Consider the following 18,480-nt stretch of genomic DNA (forward strand, 5'->3'; position numbering starts at 1 on the left):
ATGCAAAGTTTCACATTGCGTTATTCGGGCTAGTTTGATTGCTAGAAAATTTAGTGTTGACTTGCTTCATACATACGTGAAATCGCTGAATCAATAAATGAACTTCCGCTGCATCATACACCCGGAGAATCTCAATGCTGATTGGCTATCCAGCGCGAATTGGTCGCTAGTTCAGATTTTTCAACTCTTGCGAATAAGTAAATGACGCAAAATCACGCTACTTGCTTCATTTATGCACTGTGCCACCTGCCAGGAATTTGTTTAATCTCGTCTTTACATACACTTGCACAAGTTACTTAATTCGCACCCGGTGTGAACACAACATAAAACAGGATAGCAAACTACCTCGACAATGTGACCAAACACAAGTATGATGCTGAATATATTAAACTGCGTGGACCTTGAACTAAGGAGAAATCTGGACTCCTTGGCTGCACCAGAGGGAGGCCACTGATCTAACACAATGGGACAGTTATGACTTTGGTAAATGCTCGACACCGAGTGAGGAAGTGAAAATGTCTTTATTAAAAATGCGAAATGATGAACTCACTCCAACTCTTAAATCCAACCAGTTTCCAACAGAAGTCGTTGTGTGGAACACGTGAACATTTATTTTAATATGTAATCTTTCAAAGCATGACTTTATTATTACAGATGGTATTAATGTACACTAGAAGACATACAATCATCATGCTTTCAACTTGGCACTTAATGCTCATAAAGGATCTGAACCCTGCTCTGTTCAGTGCTAAACTATACGTGGACTACTTCAGTATAACTCGGTAAACGGATTGGCCCTTATACAGCAGATAGAACTACAAAGAAAGGTAACAATGCATCTGTACATAGCTGCTCTATAGTGTCCTTTAACAAAACTACACATACAGTACCAAAACCACAGCATCTACATAGGCAAATAGCATCTTGTTAATCACCTGTAAAAAGTTCAAAGGTTGTCAGGCTTCGAGTTTTTTACCTACAGAAGCCTACTGTAGCCGAAAGATGGTAGAAAATGCAAATATTTTCCAGTTTCACATAAAAACTGACATCATGTCTAAGCCACTATTTTATGGCACGAAAGAAAACACATCTTTGAAATGTTAAAATGGTGATTTAAATAATTTCACCCACTTAAAAATGTGTAAAAATCAGTTTGAAATGACCTCTCAGTCCCTCTGTGTCACCTTTGAGATAAAAGGTCATGAACCAAGGCTGTCGTAAGGTGCGTGGACTTGAACACGTGTCCCAGTTGAGTGAGACGCTCAAGTTCTTCAGTCATAGTAAAGGATTTTGGCCACAACAGTTACAGAATAATACAAAAGTCCCCTCTTTCAAAATGTCCTCAGATACAGGTTCTCATTGGCCTCTGCAGGGCCGTGTCGCTCCTCTCCGCCTCTGACAGTGACGTCAACTGACAACGCAGCCTTCATTTCTCAGAAACAGTCACCACTTAAACACGAGGAAGCATGAGTTATTGTTTTGTGTCAGTGAGCCTGCATGCTGCTCGATTACAGGCCAGATTTGGGCACCAGAGCGGTTCCACCCGCCAGTCACAAATTACATGTTTACCCCAGCACACGCAGTTTTCAATTTTTATTTTTACAGCAAAACCAGAGAGTGGCTGATTTGCTCTCGCCGCCCCTCCGAGTCAGGATTGTAATTTGCGCAGAATTAGGCGGTCGACGTCTCGGCGCCAGAATCCCAGGCTTGTTCTTCTGGTGCTTGCTAAATGTCTCAGTCTCTTGTGGAGGCGAGGCAGGGGATGAGTCCAGCTGTGTAAACAACCTTTGACATATTCCCTCGCTAATGCGCACAAAGCCTCGACCAGTCAGGTTCAACTCTTTTTCTAGTATGCACCACCTCTTCTCCTGTAGCCTTCATCATCCATCATTAGATACGGCTCTCTGACCGCTGTAACCTCCAGGGTCAAGCCCTGGATCTGTGGGAGTCCTTCTCTCCTTCTTGTGGCTGACAGCTCTCAGCTGTTTTGTCCCCGTTCAGCCATGCTGAAGCTCCAAACATAGCAGCTCCGCCTTCCCTGGTGGCAGGCCGCTGTGTCATCATGTCTGTCTCAACAATAAATACCAGTGAATAAATACCATAAAAAGACACAAGCCACACTCCTGCGAGAACATCTGAGATGCTCCTCCATCTTCTGCCATCTCGATCCCAGTCTTTGCTGTCAAGTCTTCTCTGTGAGTCTTCATTTGGTTTATCAATACTAATTATCGGAGTGCACCAACAGGTTTCCTGTTTGGCTCCGAAGTAACGTCAGACCAGCTTTCTATTGGCTAGTCGGACCTGTTGCTCAGTGACTGTGATGCAGCTCCACACCACCTACAAAAGAAACACCAGCACGTTGGCTTTTGATCCAGCGTCCCCGACCAAAGTCTCAGAGTTCAGGGGACACTTGGTGCATGGCAGCAACATGGCGGCCGGTTGCATCTATAAAGATTTCATCACAGTCTGTCGAAGTCTGGCGACACCAGGGACAACCTCTTATCTACACTACAGCAGGGGCTGCTCACTTTGCTCTGTCCAAGGTGGAGATGCGCCGGTCTGATTCCTTCTTCTCGCCCCATTCCTCCCCAAATAATCTTTCAGAAAAGACGTGTGCACCTCGCTAACGTCTACTCATAGATACACTAAGGACAGCTATTCTATAACGGGGGTCACTATGGGGGAGTTAATGTCTTAGTTTATGGGGGAATGTAGGTTGGGGGCGGGGGTTGATACCACTAGTCGATGAATTTGTGCGTGTCTCCGTAGAGCCATCGCTGAGGAGGCATGGCGGCCTCGTTGAGGTGGTTGCACTCGTCGCTGCACTTGCAGGACTGGATGAACATCACAGACCTGTTGAAGCGCTCGCCATCAGGACAGGCGAAGGTCACACTGGCAGTGCGTGTGCGACGGGGTGAGCAGCAACGGCCGTCCCTGCACACGCCGCAGTAGTTGGGCCTGTAGAGACGTGTGCTCCTGCAGCCGGCGTAGGACATGCGGTGTGGTTCAGGGGCCTTATGGGTACGAGAGCACTTCCTTCCTTTCTGGGGACGGAGAGAGAAGAGAGAGTGAATTCAGTCTTTCAGGAGGTTAACAAGAGTCTAAAGCCATGCTAACGACTCTGTGATGCTAAAAGGCTAACATGAATAGTAGGATTCATCCTCTGAGGACCATGAGAGCATTTCCAAGTTTTCAAGTTTCAAGGCAACCAATGTTGCCCAACAAAGTTTACTATGTTTTTGGTCAAAATTGAGTGTTGACTGAAATTAAACCTTTGGATATCTGTTCTATCTTGTGAGAAAAAGATGGAGCCTATCCCAGCTCACATTGGGTGAAAGGCAGGGTTCACCCTGGACAGGTCACCAGACTATCACAGGGCTGACACATAGAGACAGACAACCATTCACACTCACATTCACAGTCTTTGGACTGTGGGAGGAAGCCAGAGCACCCGGAGAAAACCCACGCTGACACACAAAGAGCTAACAAACTCCACACAGAAGGGTTCCAGGAACCTTTGTGTTGTGAGATGACAATGCTAACCGCTGCACAACCGTGCTGCCACCGCTGTGAGTGTATCACAACGCATATTGAACATGAGAATAAAGATAATACCAACGACAAAATAATTTCTACCTGACCATGGCTTGATCATTGATGATGAAGATTATAATTAATGAAGATTATAATAAACGTTTTTAGGTTTTGGGTCAAACCTGATGAAGTAAACATTACAACAAACTTATACTTGAGGGTTGCTAAAAAAAATTCTGTTACTACTTTTAATACAGACGTCTGTAAACTCACAAGTGACTAATGGGAACAACAGTGTTGAACAGTGAAATTGGTTCACTACTGAGTGATCCAGCATCAGCAAAACAAGCTGCAATGTAACCACTTGGGGCATGTTTGCACTGTCAATTTACGTCCGCCAGAGGGGCTTGTTTTTGCCACTGACAGGCTCAGATTTTTATTATGTGTCTTACAACATTATGCAAAGGATCCCTACAGAGATAGACCTTTTAGTTAAAGAGTAAGATTCTTTTTGTTTAACCAGAAACGGCCCCGAAATCGCCATCCCCAAACCCGCCAGACTCCATTTAAATAAACAGTAATTTTAGCCTGTATAGAGCCAGCATGTTGTCACATCTAATTGGGTGGATTAAGGGTTTATTTCAACCAAACCAGAGTTGCTGATTGCTGGAATTATGGAAAGACGAATCAAGACAGTATTTGTACATTTTATTTTTTTTCTGTTGACTCTGAATGAAGCGTGTTTTACGATGATAAAATTACTGCTTATTTAAATGGAATCTGGTGGGTTTGATCATGGCGCTTTCTGGCCTGTTTTTGGTTACACAAAAAGGATCTTATGCTTTAACAAAAAGGTCTATCTCTGTAGGGATCCTTTCAACAATGTTGTCAGAGACTTAAAATGACAGTCTGAGCCTGTCAGTGGCAAAAACAAGCACTTTTATTGTTCGTATACTGACTGAACAAACAGCCTGGCTGCTGCTCTCGCCCAACAGTTGACTACTAAATTTGTTCCCATTGGTTATTTAGACACAAAAACATGGGGAAATAAAGTCCAGGTTGAAAAGTACCCCTTAACTCTGGATTTTTATGTTTATTTGACGTGCAGAAAGCAGCACAGTAACTCTTGAGCATAGTGGGGAATGCTCTGTTTTCCCCCTTGGTGTAAAAGGATGTGACGTCTTGTGGGCGTTCCCATCAATACTGACTTTATCTAAGGCTAATATGAATAGTGGGATTCATCTTTTGAGACTATGAGTATTATTTACAAAATTTCAAGGCAACCCATAGTTCAAGTTAAGCTGCAGGCATGGCTAATAATCTTTTCTTTCTGTGATGTGCCGCGTTCTGTAGAGCAGGTTGAACACTGCTTTATAGAGTCACATTGTTAGCATACCGCACAGCAAAATGTAACAACTCATCATTTGAGCCGTGAGCCATGAAAAACAAAGTTAATGCAGTTAAGTACAGAGACGGGGGAAAAACAAAATAAAGGTCAGTGCAACCGCTGAGTGCCAGCAAGGGGAGCATGCCAGCAATAGTTAAGGATTGACACTGATACACATTAACACCCACAGCAACTCTGCAAACACTGGAAGAGCAGAGAGAAACAGGTGCATAACAACCCATCAGCTTCATGAGAGGCTCATGGCGAGAGGCAGAATGTTTCTGAGGGTGTTGCTGCGAATGAAATGTGAGAGAGCAGCAGAGTGGGCGAATCAAGTGCTCTTTAAATCACACAGCAGAGAGCCACTGAGTGCAGCTGACTGCCACAGCGTCGCGGGGTCAGTGTGGGAGAGCTGCAAACCCCCGCAGACGAGTGAGGGGGGATTTTATCCCTTTGTCACATCTCTGAAAAGTTCTGGGAGAGCTGCAGTGTTATTTAAAATGAAAACTTAGAAACAAGCTGATAACAATGTTGGTGATGTATTGTGTTTTTAAAAAGATCACAGAAAAGAACTACTTTAAGCAGAGACATTCCCGAAAGTTACCAGTCTCTGAACACATCAGCTATTAGTCTGACAATGATTGTCTACAGTCCGATTAGCAAGTCGAAACAAGACAACGGAATTGGAGTTGAGAGGCGATATCTATTATAGATATCTGATTATAAATGCAGATAAACTTTAAAAAGCTGTTAGCTGATGAGTTCTGAGATGGTATTTTGTTCTCTTCTTGATACACAAGACCAGCAAGGCGTCATCCAGACTAGGCTGTCATCACAACGTCCTCTTTTGGGACACTGAGGATGATGAAACATGTCTCCAAATTCCTACGTTAAACAAACCGGCTTAAATATATAACCCAAGCCAAAGAGTAGTCTCGCGTGACCAGCCTTCCTTACTTCGGAATGGGAGTCTGGGGACATTCATCTTTCATTTTGTAATAGAAATGGGCGGAGATATCCAGACCATGTGACGGTGTTGCCATAGGTACGGCACGTGTGTTACATGTAACAGAGACGTTGCAGCTCTGCAATATAACTTAATCAAATGAAATCATATCCATTTTAATCTCTTCTTGCGATGCACTGAACACTTCCTTTTCTGTTGTACTACGGACAACAATTCAGGGAACAGCAATTCCAGTGTAGGCGGGTGTAAGGCAAAGCTAACCAGCCGTTGGTCAAGGAAGTGCGGAAGTACACGGATTTGGATCCAATCACATCACTGCCGCTGGGAGCCAGCGCTAGCTCTATTACAACTTTCCTATGGGAATGTCAACAGACGACAGAGTCAGCCAGCGTGCTGACGTCATCGGCTAGCCAAAGAGTTGCTGTGTCGTTGGTTGCACCAGCAATAAATCTGAAAACACGTATCTCTTATTTGTTTCCCTTCCATGTTGTAAAACAGATGGAAGATAGCAGCATGGGCTTTGGCTCCAAGCTATAGACCTGAGCGGTAAGGTTTCACCCCCAACTCCATGTCCCCTTTTGGACAAAAGCAACGCATCGTCACATAAAGAGAGAAACGGGAAAATGCTAAATGATGCTGGTGACAGTTGATACTGATAGATAGCTAACGTTAGCTTGAGTAGGAAGGTGCTGCAGTACAGTCATACTGTGGCAGCATCAGACAGTCTCCGTCTCCGACTAAATCTCAACCTAGATCAAACAGTTGGTTGTTAACAAACAACACTTATCCTACTGATACCTGGTGATTCAATCAGATATAGTGGCCACTGTGTTGGGTCATTGATCCACTTGGACGGGGGAGGACTAAAGGGACTTAATGATCAACTTTCATTTATGGTATTTAGGAATGGTGAATGCTCAGGTTCAGGCAAGGTCACAAAACAATTATTAGACGTGTTTATATAATAGGATCTTTGGCGTTCTATCCCCATGACATTTTGTGAGGTACCCATATGTGCTGGTCTGGTGTATACGGGCTGTTTACCTGCATGCAGCCAAGGTCTGCTCAAACGCAATTGTTCAATAGTACATGGACTACAATCGGAACACTTCTGATACCAAAATCTGCTCTTGTTGTCTGGAGATTCTGCATCTATGTGCAGACTTCTGTTTATAGATTAGGAAGCTACCACCATCAGCCAAGAACCCCCTGTAAAATGTCGAAATTATATCTCTACACTTCAGCCTCAATTGTCGCCTCACAGCAAGAGGGTCCCTGGTTCCTAGAGTTTGCATGTTTTCCCCGTGTCAGCGTGGGTTTTCTCTGGGTACTCCGGCTTCCTCCCACAGTCCAAAGACATGCAGGTTAATTGGTGACTCTAAATTGTCCGTAGGTGTGAATGTGAGTGTGAATGGTTGTCTGTCTCTATGTGTCAGCCCTGTGATAGTCTGGTGACCTGTCCAGGGTGTACCTTGCCTCTCACCCAGTGTCAGCTGGGATAGGCTCCAGCCCCCTTGCGACCCTGAACGGGATGATCGGTTACAGAAAATGAATCAATGATTGAAAGGATACAACATGTTAAGACGTGTTAATTACTGAGATTTAGAGTGATGGTAGACAGAGCCAGGGTAGCTGTTTCCCTCTATGTGCAGTCTTTGTGCTAAGCTAACTTCCTACTGGCTTCATATTTACCGTACAGACATGAGACCTAACTCTGTGCTAGATAGCAACCAAATGTTTTAGTTGTCATTTACAGAGGGACTACCAAGAACTGAGCTCGAAGCTGCAGAGAGGAAACTTGGTCTAAATCTGCTCTGTCGTCATCCTGCTGAGGATGTTTCCCACACAGCAACAGAACTGTGAATAGACCAAATGGACCAGAAAGGGCTCAGCTACAGACGGATTCAGGGTGGGTGGGGTCTGTACACATGCCACGGTATTAATACCAATCTGTCCCCTGGAGAGCAAACCTTTCCTGAATCTATTTAGCCTGGTGGCTGCTCTGCGTGTTTGTGGTCTGTCAGAGGAAGAGCTGTATTCTGTCACTTCATGAGAGTCTTAAAATCACCACACACTCCTCACCTTGACTGGGATGGACATGGAGCTACAGGGCCGGATGTTGCACAGACGTGTCTCCTTGATGAGCTTACACCGGGCGTTGTCGTTGGTAACACGAGAGGAGACGCCCATTCCGCAGCTCCGAGAACACTGGGACCAGGAAGTAGTCTGAACCACGCACTGATCTCCCACCTGCCTCCAGGCTAGGAGAGATGATACAGAGGACGTGTGAGACGACAATGCAGAGTTTGGCGAGTCAGAGACAGAGAAGCAAGATCAGCAAAGTGACGCTGGGGTAAAAAGGGCCGGTGGGAGAGAGACGGAGAAGGAGAGGTCCAGAGATGCAAAGCACACTGGTCTCATTCAGTGAACAGGCAACACTGACGCATAGAGAAGGTGATTACAGAGAGGGGAAAGCTGGGTGACAGAGGTATGTGCTGTGTGAGAGCAGTGTGTGAGAGCACCTCTGGTGTGCAAGGAGCCAGTGGAAAACAAGCCTCACATAAATGCTGACACACACACACACACATAGATGCAGAGGAAAAGGCTCACAGTGAGGCCGTTTGTGCGTCAGGGGGCTAAAATGACTAAAACATAAACATGATGCTTTACTGCGTAGAGGAAACAGACGGCACTCTGAGGCGACACGGCGGCACCCTCTCTTACCCGCCAGGTGCTTGTTTCCACGTGGCTTGTCCCACTTGCGCCCCACCTCCACCAGCTCGTTGCCCAGGGTGTCCTTCTCCTTCTTGGGTTTGTAGGGGTACAGCTTCCGGTAAGGCTTCGGGTAAGGCTTCGGGAAGGGGTAGGCTGGGTAGGGGATGAAGGGGTAAGGCGGGTAAGCTGGAGGTTGGGGTCGACGGTGCACCGGGGGCACGACGGTGGTTCCCTTGTGGCAGTCGATGGTGAGGCAGCACTGGCCTGGTACTTTGACTAGCTGTGGAGAGGGACAGGAAGGGGACGCCAGGGGCACATGGCTGGGGCAGAGGGGCACGCAGCCCACCGCTCCGTCGATGCAGGTGCACTGGTGTTTGCAACCAGCGCGGAAATTCTCGCCGTTTTGATAAATGCGGCCGTTGTATTCGCAGGAGCGGCCCTCTGCCTTTGCTGAGGGAAAGGAAACAGACAGGTTGGTTAAAATACTTTGAAACACAAAAGTGATCAGATATCTATGGAGGCAAATAAGAGACATGACTATCTGAATTTTAACAGCTATTGAATACTTAATATTAAAACACCACTAAACTCATAGCAGTGAATTATTTTACTTTGTATCTGAATCTGTTTGTTCTGTATTTACCTGTATATTAAATATTAAAATATTTCAAAAGCTAAATTAGATTTTTTTTTTAAATGTGCACAAATTCAGATCCAAAAATTCAAGTGTCATGAATTTCAAAAAAATTCATCTAGGTTACTCAAATTCAATTGGTCAAATTCAGATCTTAAAATTCAAGTAGAAAATTTAGATAGAACAGTCAAATGTGATTGGTCAAAATATTCAGGCTCATTTTATGGAAGCGAATAAGAGACAAAAGTATTTTTAACATTTTTAACAGACACTACATTTATTTGTCAATATTTACAGATTCAGAATTTAAAAAAAAAAAAAATGATCCAGGTTACTTAAATCTAATTGGTCAAATTCAGATCTTAAAATTCAAGTAGAAAATTTAAAAATTTCGATAGAACAGTCAAATGCAATTGGTCAAAATATTCAGGCTCATTTTATGGAAGCAAATAATGGACAAAAGTATTTGAATTTTAATAGGCACTAAATGTATTTGTTCTGAGTTTACCTCTTTGAAATTAAAATCAAGCACTTCTTGATTTGCAGTTTCAAAAGCTGATACTGAATATTTTTTGTCAATTTTTACAAATAAAAAATATTCAATTGGTCAATTTTAGATGTGAAAAATGTAAGTTGTAGAAAATTCAAACAGTAATATCCCAGGCTACCAGGGACAGGATAGGCTCTCGAGGCTAATTGTTTTGACCAATCGGATTTCATCAACCTGAATCCTATTATTTAATTTTTATTTTATTTTATTTATTTATTTATTTATTTATTTTTGAAATGATGATACTTGAATTTTTGGATCTGAATTTGTGTCGACTGTTAAAAAAATTCAGCTTTTGAAATTGCAAATAAAGAAATTTTATATTTTAATTTCCAAGAGATTAATTCAAAACAAATAAAATATTTCAATTCTATGAATTATATATATATATATATATATATATTTCAATTTTAATATTAATTACTCAGTGACTGTTAGAATTCAAAATATTTATGTCTCTTATTTGCTTCCATATGGATTGCTTATCATGTCCTGGGTAGCCCAGATGTTGCTATCTGAATTTTTTTCAACTTGAATTTTTAGATCTGAATTTAGCCAATTGAATTAGAGCCACCTGAAATTATTTTATTTTTATGTTGTTGTTGTTGCTTTTTATAAATTCTGAAATTAGAATTTTTGGATCACTGAAAAAAAATATGTTAAAATTCAGCATATGAAATTGGAACCCAAGAAATGATATAATTTAATTTCAAAGACAAATTCAGAGCAGATAAATTCAGTGACTGTTTAAAGTTCAAACACTTTTGTCTCCTGTTTGCCTCCATATGTATCCAATATTCTGGATCCAAAGAAAACTCTGAAGCTGATGAAAACTTAAGCCGCAGGAGAAACAACAAACAGGAAGTGGCTCGTATGTAAATGACTCTTTAATACGTGCAGAGATCAGAGGAGAGAGGCAGAGACACACTATCTCCAGATTTATGAAGCGAGCTCTATTCTTAGATCTGAGAAGAATTTTGACTTGTTTACAATGTCCTTCCCCTCCGTTCCCTGAGTGGGACTCCCCATGCAACACCCTGGATACCCCCCTTTATATAGAAACACCCCCAAATAAACAGGCATATAAAAATACCACTGTGCGTGCGTGTGCTTGTGTGTTTCATGGGGCTGTTTGTGTACACACTGAACTACTTATATAAATCCCGGAGTTGGCCAGGTTTCAGTCGCAGCTCATGAAGGTGCTCTGTTTTTGAAACGTGGCACTGGCTTCAAACCCGAAGCCCCTATCAAAGAGAGACTCCAGCCGCTTGGCTCAGACGCCAGATTCCCCACCCTGAAGTTACACATTCCCTCACTCAACCCCAAACTAAACCCCAAACTCTGTAAACCCAAAAGCTCCCCCTGCATCTCCCCCCTCTGTCTCTCTGTCAGCCCTCTGTGGTACGTACCCCTGCAGATGCCATGGGTACGGCCCACATCGTTGCCGTAGTTGCACTCCAGGCCTTTATGGTGGTCACAGGGCCGCCCTTCATGGCAATCCTGGTTGAGCTGAGCGGCGCACACCTTGCAGCAGCCGCAGCCGTCTGGCACCGAGCTGACCCCTGGGGGACAGGACGGAGGCCCCGCCGGACACTCACACACCACCGGGCAGCCAGCAGTCACCTACAGGACGGGACACAGTGTTAGTTAACCTGGATACCTGCACTTCATGCGGTGCATTTAAGGGGGAGCCACACTGGAACCAGGCAGGACAATAGTTTGACTCATGTTACGCAGATCACAGAAATTCCTCAAAGTGTGTGAGGCTTAAACATTCGCTGAATACCCAGCACTGTCCCCAGCCCCACAGGGATATCTGTAACCCTCTGTCGCCTTCCGCTTGGCATTCGCCGGGCAAGCGGGGATGAAAGGTGCGTTCTCTGACCCAAAATCCCCTCCTCCACACCCCCACCTTCCTGCTCCTACATCTTTTGTTTCTCCAGAGCCACTCCAACAACTCCCAGCAGAGATCACAGAGAGCTGTCCGCAGTCACCTGAAGGATCCCTTCCTGACTCTGACACCGTCTCAACCCGGGCCAGGTCCTGGTGGGCTGCTGACACCGGGTCAACTCAGTCTCACGAGGATGAAAGATATGACACTGCACAATGTGGGGACAATAGCTTTCCATTTTTAGCATCATCACTGGGGTATAACCTGGTGCTTGGAGCATAAGTCAGATAATATTTATAGTGTTCACTGGGTTCATATCAGCCTTATTTTTATCTCCACTGTTGGATAATATTACAGTAGTGTAATTTTGGAGCTACAGTACAGAAAGATAGAAGCTTATGTACTTATACTTTGTAAAAGAGTGAAGTGTGGAAGTTTTTCAGGTTAATAAACCCTTTAAACGCTCACACAAACCCCTGATACACCAAGTTTCATCAGTTTATGTAGATTTAAATGAGCAGCAGTGGAACATAACCAAGTGCATCTACTCAACTTCACTACATTTCACAGGAATATATGGTACATTTACTCTACTTGACTTAATTAGACAGTTCTTTACTGTACAAGCAACATTTTTTCATACATAAACACAAGGGTGTAGGTTATGTTGGGGGTCTTATATGAAAAGATGAATTTGAGGGTCCTCTGCCAGAAAATTTCGAGCATCCAACACTTGATTTTCTACATTCTGGTGAACATTTGGAACAAAGTTGTAATGTTTCTATCTCAATTTATGGTGGACATGTCTCTAATTTTGTCAAAATAAAAGTCCTCTGCTACTTAAATGTTTTCTGGGGTGGGTTTGGGCGAAAAAATTGAGCATTTGGCATTTAATTTGTTCATGTATTGTGGTGTTAATGCGCTATTTTGTGCCTTTTCATGTGTCAAAATAAAAGTCCTCTGCTGCTTTCAAGTTTTCTGGGAGGGGGTGGCATGTAAATAGGGGGTTTGGGGGTCGTCCGCCAGAACATTTTGAGCATCAAACACTTAATTTCTTGGATTCTGGTAAATTTCTATGCACCAACTTGTACCGTTTCTGCCTAAAGTTATGGTGAAAATGTCTTTTTATTTAGTCAAAATAAAAGTCTTCTGCTACTTTGATGTTTTCTGGGAGGGGGGCATGAAATTGGGGGATGGGTTGTCCTCCGCCAGAAAATTTTGAGCATCTAACATTTAATTTTTTGATGTATTCTGGTGTTAATGCACCAATTTGTGCCTTTTCCCTTCTCAATTTATGGTGGAAATGTCTTTAATTTTGTCAAAATAAAAGTCCTGTGTTACTTTCATATATAAACGGTGGGTTTCAGGGTCCTCTGTCAGAAAATTTAACAGCATTTAACATAAAAAATGTTCATGCATTCTGGTGTTTATGCACCAGTTTGTGCCTTTTCCTGTCGAAATTTATGATGGAATTGTCTCTTATTCTGTCAAAATAAAAGTCCTCTGCTACTTCCATGTTTTTACTGGGGAAAAATGCGTATGATGTAAATATTGAGGGGGACATGTCCTCCGCAACTCCCCCCCAAAGTTACGCCTATGCATAAACACATGATGATCCTATAAAACATTGCGTTGCATGCAACAATGCATTATTACAGATTTAACTGACCTACTGAATACAGAATACTGACCAACAGCAGTAAAAAGCTTCTTACACGTTAATGCATCAGTAATAATAATTAAATTATATTATTTACAACAGTATAATTTTTTAGTCATTATGAGTTATTTCTAATAATAATACTTAAAAACTTTTACTTGTGTGACGTTTTCCGTGCATTTTATGTTGCGGTATGTTTCTGAAAGTCCTCCTAATACTCAATTTGCTGAGGACCCCCTGAGGCGTCCCCCAAGGACCTCTGGTGGTCCCTGAACCCCACTTTGGAAACCGCAGATTCTCCACACATTACCAACCAACACTAAGTCACTGAAGGAGAAGTTAAGTGTTCAACAGGTACAGTATTATTCACTGGTGTGCGGCTGAACAGTGGGTTTACTTCGGCCATAATTATTTTGACATGCTACACTGCACAGTGAAAGCAGACCGACAGCAGCAGCTCCAGAAGCGGATTTGAGCTGCCGCTGCACGTGAGTCTTTATTCCTCTGTGTTGACATGAAGCAGCAAACAGTGACAGAAAATAAACTCCATGCACTCACCAGGCTGACTGTCACCACCTGCAAGACAGCAAATAATAGCAGTATCCCCATGCTGTCAGCTGAGTCACAGGAAAGAAAAAGAAGTATGTAAGTCACAGCAGAATAAATCCTCCTCCAGCTCAGGAACAATAGCTTTTGTCCACAAAGGTTAAATCCGACATGCGCGATGCTCCTCTTCTCCTTCTTCCATCACTTGTACATTTTCATGGATCAAACTTTGAGGCTTGTTTTTATATCAGCCCCGTGCTTTTTATGGCGGCCACGCCCACCCCAGACCGCCTTTAACCAATTAGGAGGCAGGCGCGCGGCCAAGGTATCCCTGCAGGGAGGGGAGGTGGGCGGGGCTTGGAGCCTCCAACACGGACGGAGCTGAGGTTTGGGGCAGAGGGGGCGTGGCCGAGCATGAATGCAGTCATTCATAAAAATTCAGAATTACTACATTCCAGTGAGGACCTGGCTTCTGGGTGTTTATTTATTTATGTTTGAGTGAAAATAATATTTTCGATGCTTTAAAGTTCTTTTCACACGCATACCTCTGTCCGGCCGCTGCTTTGTGAAAAGTAAAATAAATATACTCAGCTGCTAGTCTGTGCTACATTAATACAGGGGGCAGCCATGGAAAACAGGGAGGAATTTCCTTCCCCCACTTTATAAAAATACTTGTAGACAAGAAGCGGACAGATAAAGTACACACATAAGGAGGGCCGAGTGTGTCTTGGAGCTGCGTGTAACGACGTGATTGAGTGATAGTGATGTTGAAAATGATTATGATAATCTCCTGTGCAATTTATCACTCTCCTTTCCTCCCTCCATATCCTGTCTTTAGCCCCCACATCCCTTTTACCTACTCAGAGGTTCCCAGGCCACCTCTCTGCACACACACACTCACACACACACACACACAAACAGTGAGCCATGTAAACACACAAGAATTTAGTTCCTTTGGTTTTTCAGTGAGGAGAGCAGAGCGGAGGTGAGCACCGCCTGGATAATCTTCCTGTCATCCCCACAGACACGCACACAGGAAACCAGCCATCTGCAGTACCTGAGCCGGTGGCTAACGTACACACTGATGCTCTCTGTGTGAGAGGGTTAAATACGAATCCCACATGTGTGCGCTCTCAAACATCACATTAAAGTGTTCACCGGTGACACACGCAGTGGGCAGCTTGTTGAGATTCAGTGAGAGGGATTGTGGGTGGGTAAATTGTTGTTTTCCCTCACAGCTTCCCTGAAATGTATCATTAAGCAGAGGGAAGCCTGCAGTCATTTGTACCATCGCCCCCCCTCATCCTAAATCAGCCCCTGCACTTAACCAAATGGTCACATGCAGAGTGATGCATTCATTAGGCCACTGCTGCACAGACACACACATCTGCATACACACTCACATCTGCATATCAGCAACACACTCCAAAAACCTTCACACACATGTAACTCCATTATGTGCTTTACATGTTATACCATTATATCCAAGTCACAGACCTGAGCAGCTGATAAACCCAAACGCTAATCTGAAGGTATTTTCAGATTCTTTAAATCATCTGGTTAAAAAATGATGTGTGTTGCACAGTAACAAATATTTTTAAAGCTATACTATTGTAGTGACGCCCACATTTCCCAGCATGCTGGACTAAGTAGTTTGTAGTTTGCTGTTATGTTCGCTGTTTTCTGCTCCATAATGCAGGTGTCATTATTTGTAATTGCCATGTCTGTTCAGAACATGGTGGTTTATGCTAGTTATTGTCATTTGTGTTTTAATTTATAGTTTGCACCATTAGTGAATTGGTTATCCCACTTCATGACACCAGCTGTAATTTCCTATGAGGTGTTTGCAGCTGATGGTGATCTACAGCATAACAATTTATGTTAAAATTAACACTTAACACGTGCACTTGTACTCTGAGGTCGGAAATTCCCAGTTCCCTGTCAGAAGTTTAAACTCGAACGCACCCTGAGATCGGATTTCCAACTCGGAAACTCGGAGCAACCACATCAACCCTGACTTACGAATTCAAGATGGCTGCCGGTCACATACATAGTGAGTAGACACTCTGCTTAAGTACTGTTTATAGCAATTTTATCTTATTTGTTTTACATTAGGTCAGCCATACCCGTAGTACTGTTCAATTTTTATCCGTGGGCATGTTGCTGCGCTGTCTGTATGTGCAAAATACCACATAGAGCGTTGTTATCAACTAATATTGCTAACAGTGGCTACGGCTAGCCCAACGGTAGAACAGTAACACCCATGTTTTTTCCGACTTGTCCACTGTTGTCAACTAGAATGCAAAAACTGTTGTCAACTCAGAGGTGACGTCATTCCCACTTCTGACTTCCAACCTCCGAGTACAAAACAAACGCACCATGTAGCTCTGTGTCTGGGACAGATTCACTCACACAGTGACAGGGCTAACACTTAGCATCACAAAGCTAATGCTACCCAAAAGTTATTGACAGTGTTGGGCAGAAGCATTGTTACCTCTCTCTCAGTGACAGCTTACCAGCTCTGAACTGTAGTTGCAAACACCCTGGCTTATTAACATTAACTTAGCTTCTTATTAGCTGGTAACTAGCTTCTAGAGGTGCAGGCCACTCTGCAGCAGGAAGAATGGTGAGACATTCGGGCGCCGTTCACCAACAATGACTTCATTACTGTCTTCACAACAAAACGTTAAACATGGCCTTCTCATGAGGTTGGAAGGGGAAAAAGGTTGAGCCGGTAACAGCGTCACTATAAGTTGCGACGTTACTAACTTGACTGCATTTCTCATTGGTGTGGTGGTAACGTCACGACTTTCTGAGTCAAATAGCTTTTCAGTAGCGAAGTTGATCAATTGAGTGAGTAGTGTGGTAGCATCCGCAAAAGTTACAAGCAATTTTTCCCAGAAGACTTTGTTCCTGCAGAGGTCTGGATAAAAGTAAGGATAATGAAACTGAGGATGAGTAATGTGACTGATGCCAGCGAGACGAGGGAAGCACTTCCATACGACATCAAATATTAAACCTCCAGTTTATTCTGCTTGCTGCTTTGCTATTGGCTTTTCTTGACAAGGCCCGCCCTGCTCTGCCTCTGATTGGCTACATTGCACTTCTTGATGCGTCTTGACCATAGACTGTAGTATATATTTAGTAGATGGTGGACACCAAAGAAAAAATCTGGCTTTCTAGGCCGCAAGAATCCAAAAACAGCATGCAAATTCCCGGAGAGACTGACTTATGAACGACTCTCAGTGTGGTGGTGTATTTATCTGCAGAGACACTGCCCTCTGTCTGTATTTTCTTATTTCCTTCTTATGTTGCTGTGTACAGGATGTTCCCTGGCACAGAGCACAGGTGAGGTCACGATTTTATGAAAAGGTTGTGACCATGTGCCAGACCATGAGCAGCACATATCCAAGAGGAAGCTACAAAAATCAGACAAAACACAAAGATAGCAAATCTGGTTCTGCTTTCATTTATCCTGTTCACTAACGGTAGCGTGGTTGGACGGTAACAGTGTCTGCTGTTTCTTCTCAATAAGACTGATCCAACCCTCATGGTACACATTTATATTATATTTTCAAACAATGTCAAAAGTTAATACTTGTTGTTAAACAATACTGAGAGTCTACAGCTCTGTAGGGACAGGGAAGCTTTGAGCTAATTGATAACATCAGCATGGCCACATGTTCACAATAACAGTGCAAAGATCCCAGAGTTCAGCAGGTATAATGTTCTCCATGTTCACAATCTTAGTTGAGTAGTGAGTTACATGCAAACATTTGCTGATCTGCACTGATGGGAATGTCATTAGTTTCACTGGTTTTTGGTCATAAACCAAAGCATTAGAAAATAATGTGGATTTTTTGACCCGATGGCTGCACTAATGGAAAATTCTTCAAAGTGATTACAGCGGCGCCAAATTAAGTAAGAATTCATCGAATAATTGTTCAGACATTTAATTCAAATGTAAACCTGCTGGTTGTGCTCGAGGAAAAGTCAGGGGATCACCAAAGTCACAACGAGTCATCCTCTGGAAACCATGAACGTCTGTGCAAAACAAAATGTTTCCAGTGCCAAACCTAGTGCATTCATTGCTCTAAGCAGGCCTCCCCCTCCTGATTTTTTTTTTTTTTAATTATTATTATTATTACAAACAAGAAGGAGACTTTACTTAGAAGACAACACAAAAAAAGAACCGAGCAAGCAAACAAAAATTATGGATAGCAAAAGAATATGGTATGTGCAGATTTGCAAATTTCACTGCCTTCATTTTTTCTTTTTAAATTTTATTTCTATTTTTTTTTTTTTTGTATTGCACGCCAGATGACTTTTGCCTTTTCATTTTCTCTTACTCTAAAGGTGTGTGTCTTCATACTGTTTTTCTTTATCAGAAAATCAATGCCAGGGCACAGCGGAGAGCTTCTAGTGCTTCATATAAAAAGCACCCCAGCGTTTTTGTTTTGTTGAGATGATGTACACTTGGGTTTGCTTCTATGACAACAATATCTTTTGTTTTCTGGGGGCTTTTTGCCTTTAATTGATAGGATAGTAATAAGTCATGTAGCAAGCATGACATGTAGCAAGGGGCCACAGGCTGGA

General features: G+C 43.1%; 2 protein-coding genes across 2 annotated transcripts in view; one reads left to right on the forward strand and one right to left on the reverse strand.

Moving 5' to 3' along the window:
- LOC125879051 (myosin-9-like) overlaps positions 1-18,480 on the forward strand; it is a 110,472-nt gene that overhangs the window by 428 nt on the left and 91,564 nt on the right. The window lies entirely within an intron of this gene.
- On the reverse strand, positions 503-14,096 carry si:ch211-106h11.3 (CCN family member 1). The gene is made up of 5 exons (XM_049560764.1): positions 13,897-14,096; positions 11,197-11,410; positions 8,613-9,053; positions 7,971-8,149; positions 503-3,044 (listed from the first exon to the last, which is right to left on the reverse strand). Exons 1-5 carry the CDS (start codon positions 13,945-13,947, stop codon positions 2,739-2,741), a joined length of 1,191 nt encoding a protein of 396 aa, XP_049416721.1. The 5' UTR covers positions 13,948-14,096; the 3' UTR covers positions 503-2,738.

The sequence above is a fragment of the Epinephelus fuscoguttatus genome, linkage group LG19 (genome assembly GCF_011397635.1).
Source record: "Epinephelus fuscoguttatus linkage group LG19, E.fuscoguttatus.final_Chr_v1".
In the NCBI taxonomy this organism is placed as follows: domain Eukaryota; kingdom Metazoa; phylum Chordata; class Actinopteri; order Perciformes; family Serranidae; genus Epinephelus; species Epinephelus fuscoguttatus.

Excerpts from the sequence above, each read along its gene's own strand:
- si:ch211-106h11.3 (XM_049560764.1), bottom strand. The coding sequence starts at position 13,947 with ATGGGGATACTGCTATTATTTGCTGTCTTGCAGGTGGTGACAGTCAGC. Across the intron at positions 9,054-11,196 it reads TACCCATGGCATCTGCAGGG|CAAAGGCAGAGGGCCGCTCC; the intron begins GTACGTACCACA and ends CCTTTCCCTCAG. Across the intron at positions 8,150-8,612 it reads TGGAAACAAGCACCTGGCGG|CCTGGAGGCAGGTGGGAGAT; the intron begins GTAAGAGAGGGT and ends CATCTCTCCTAG.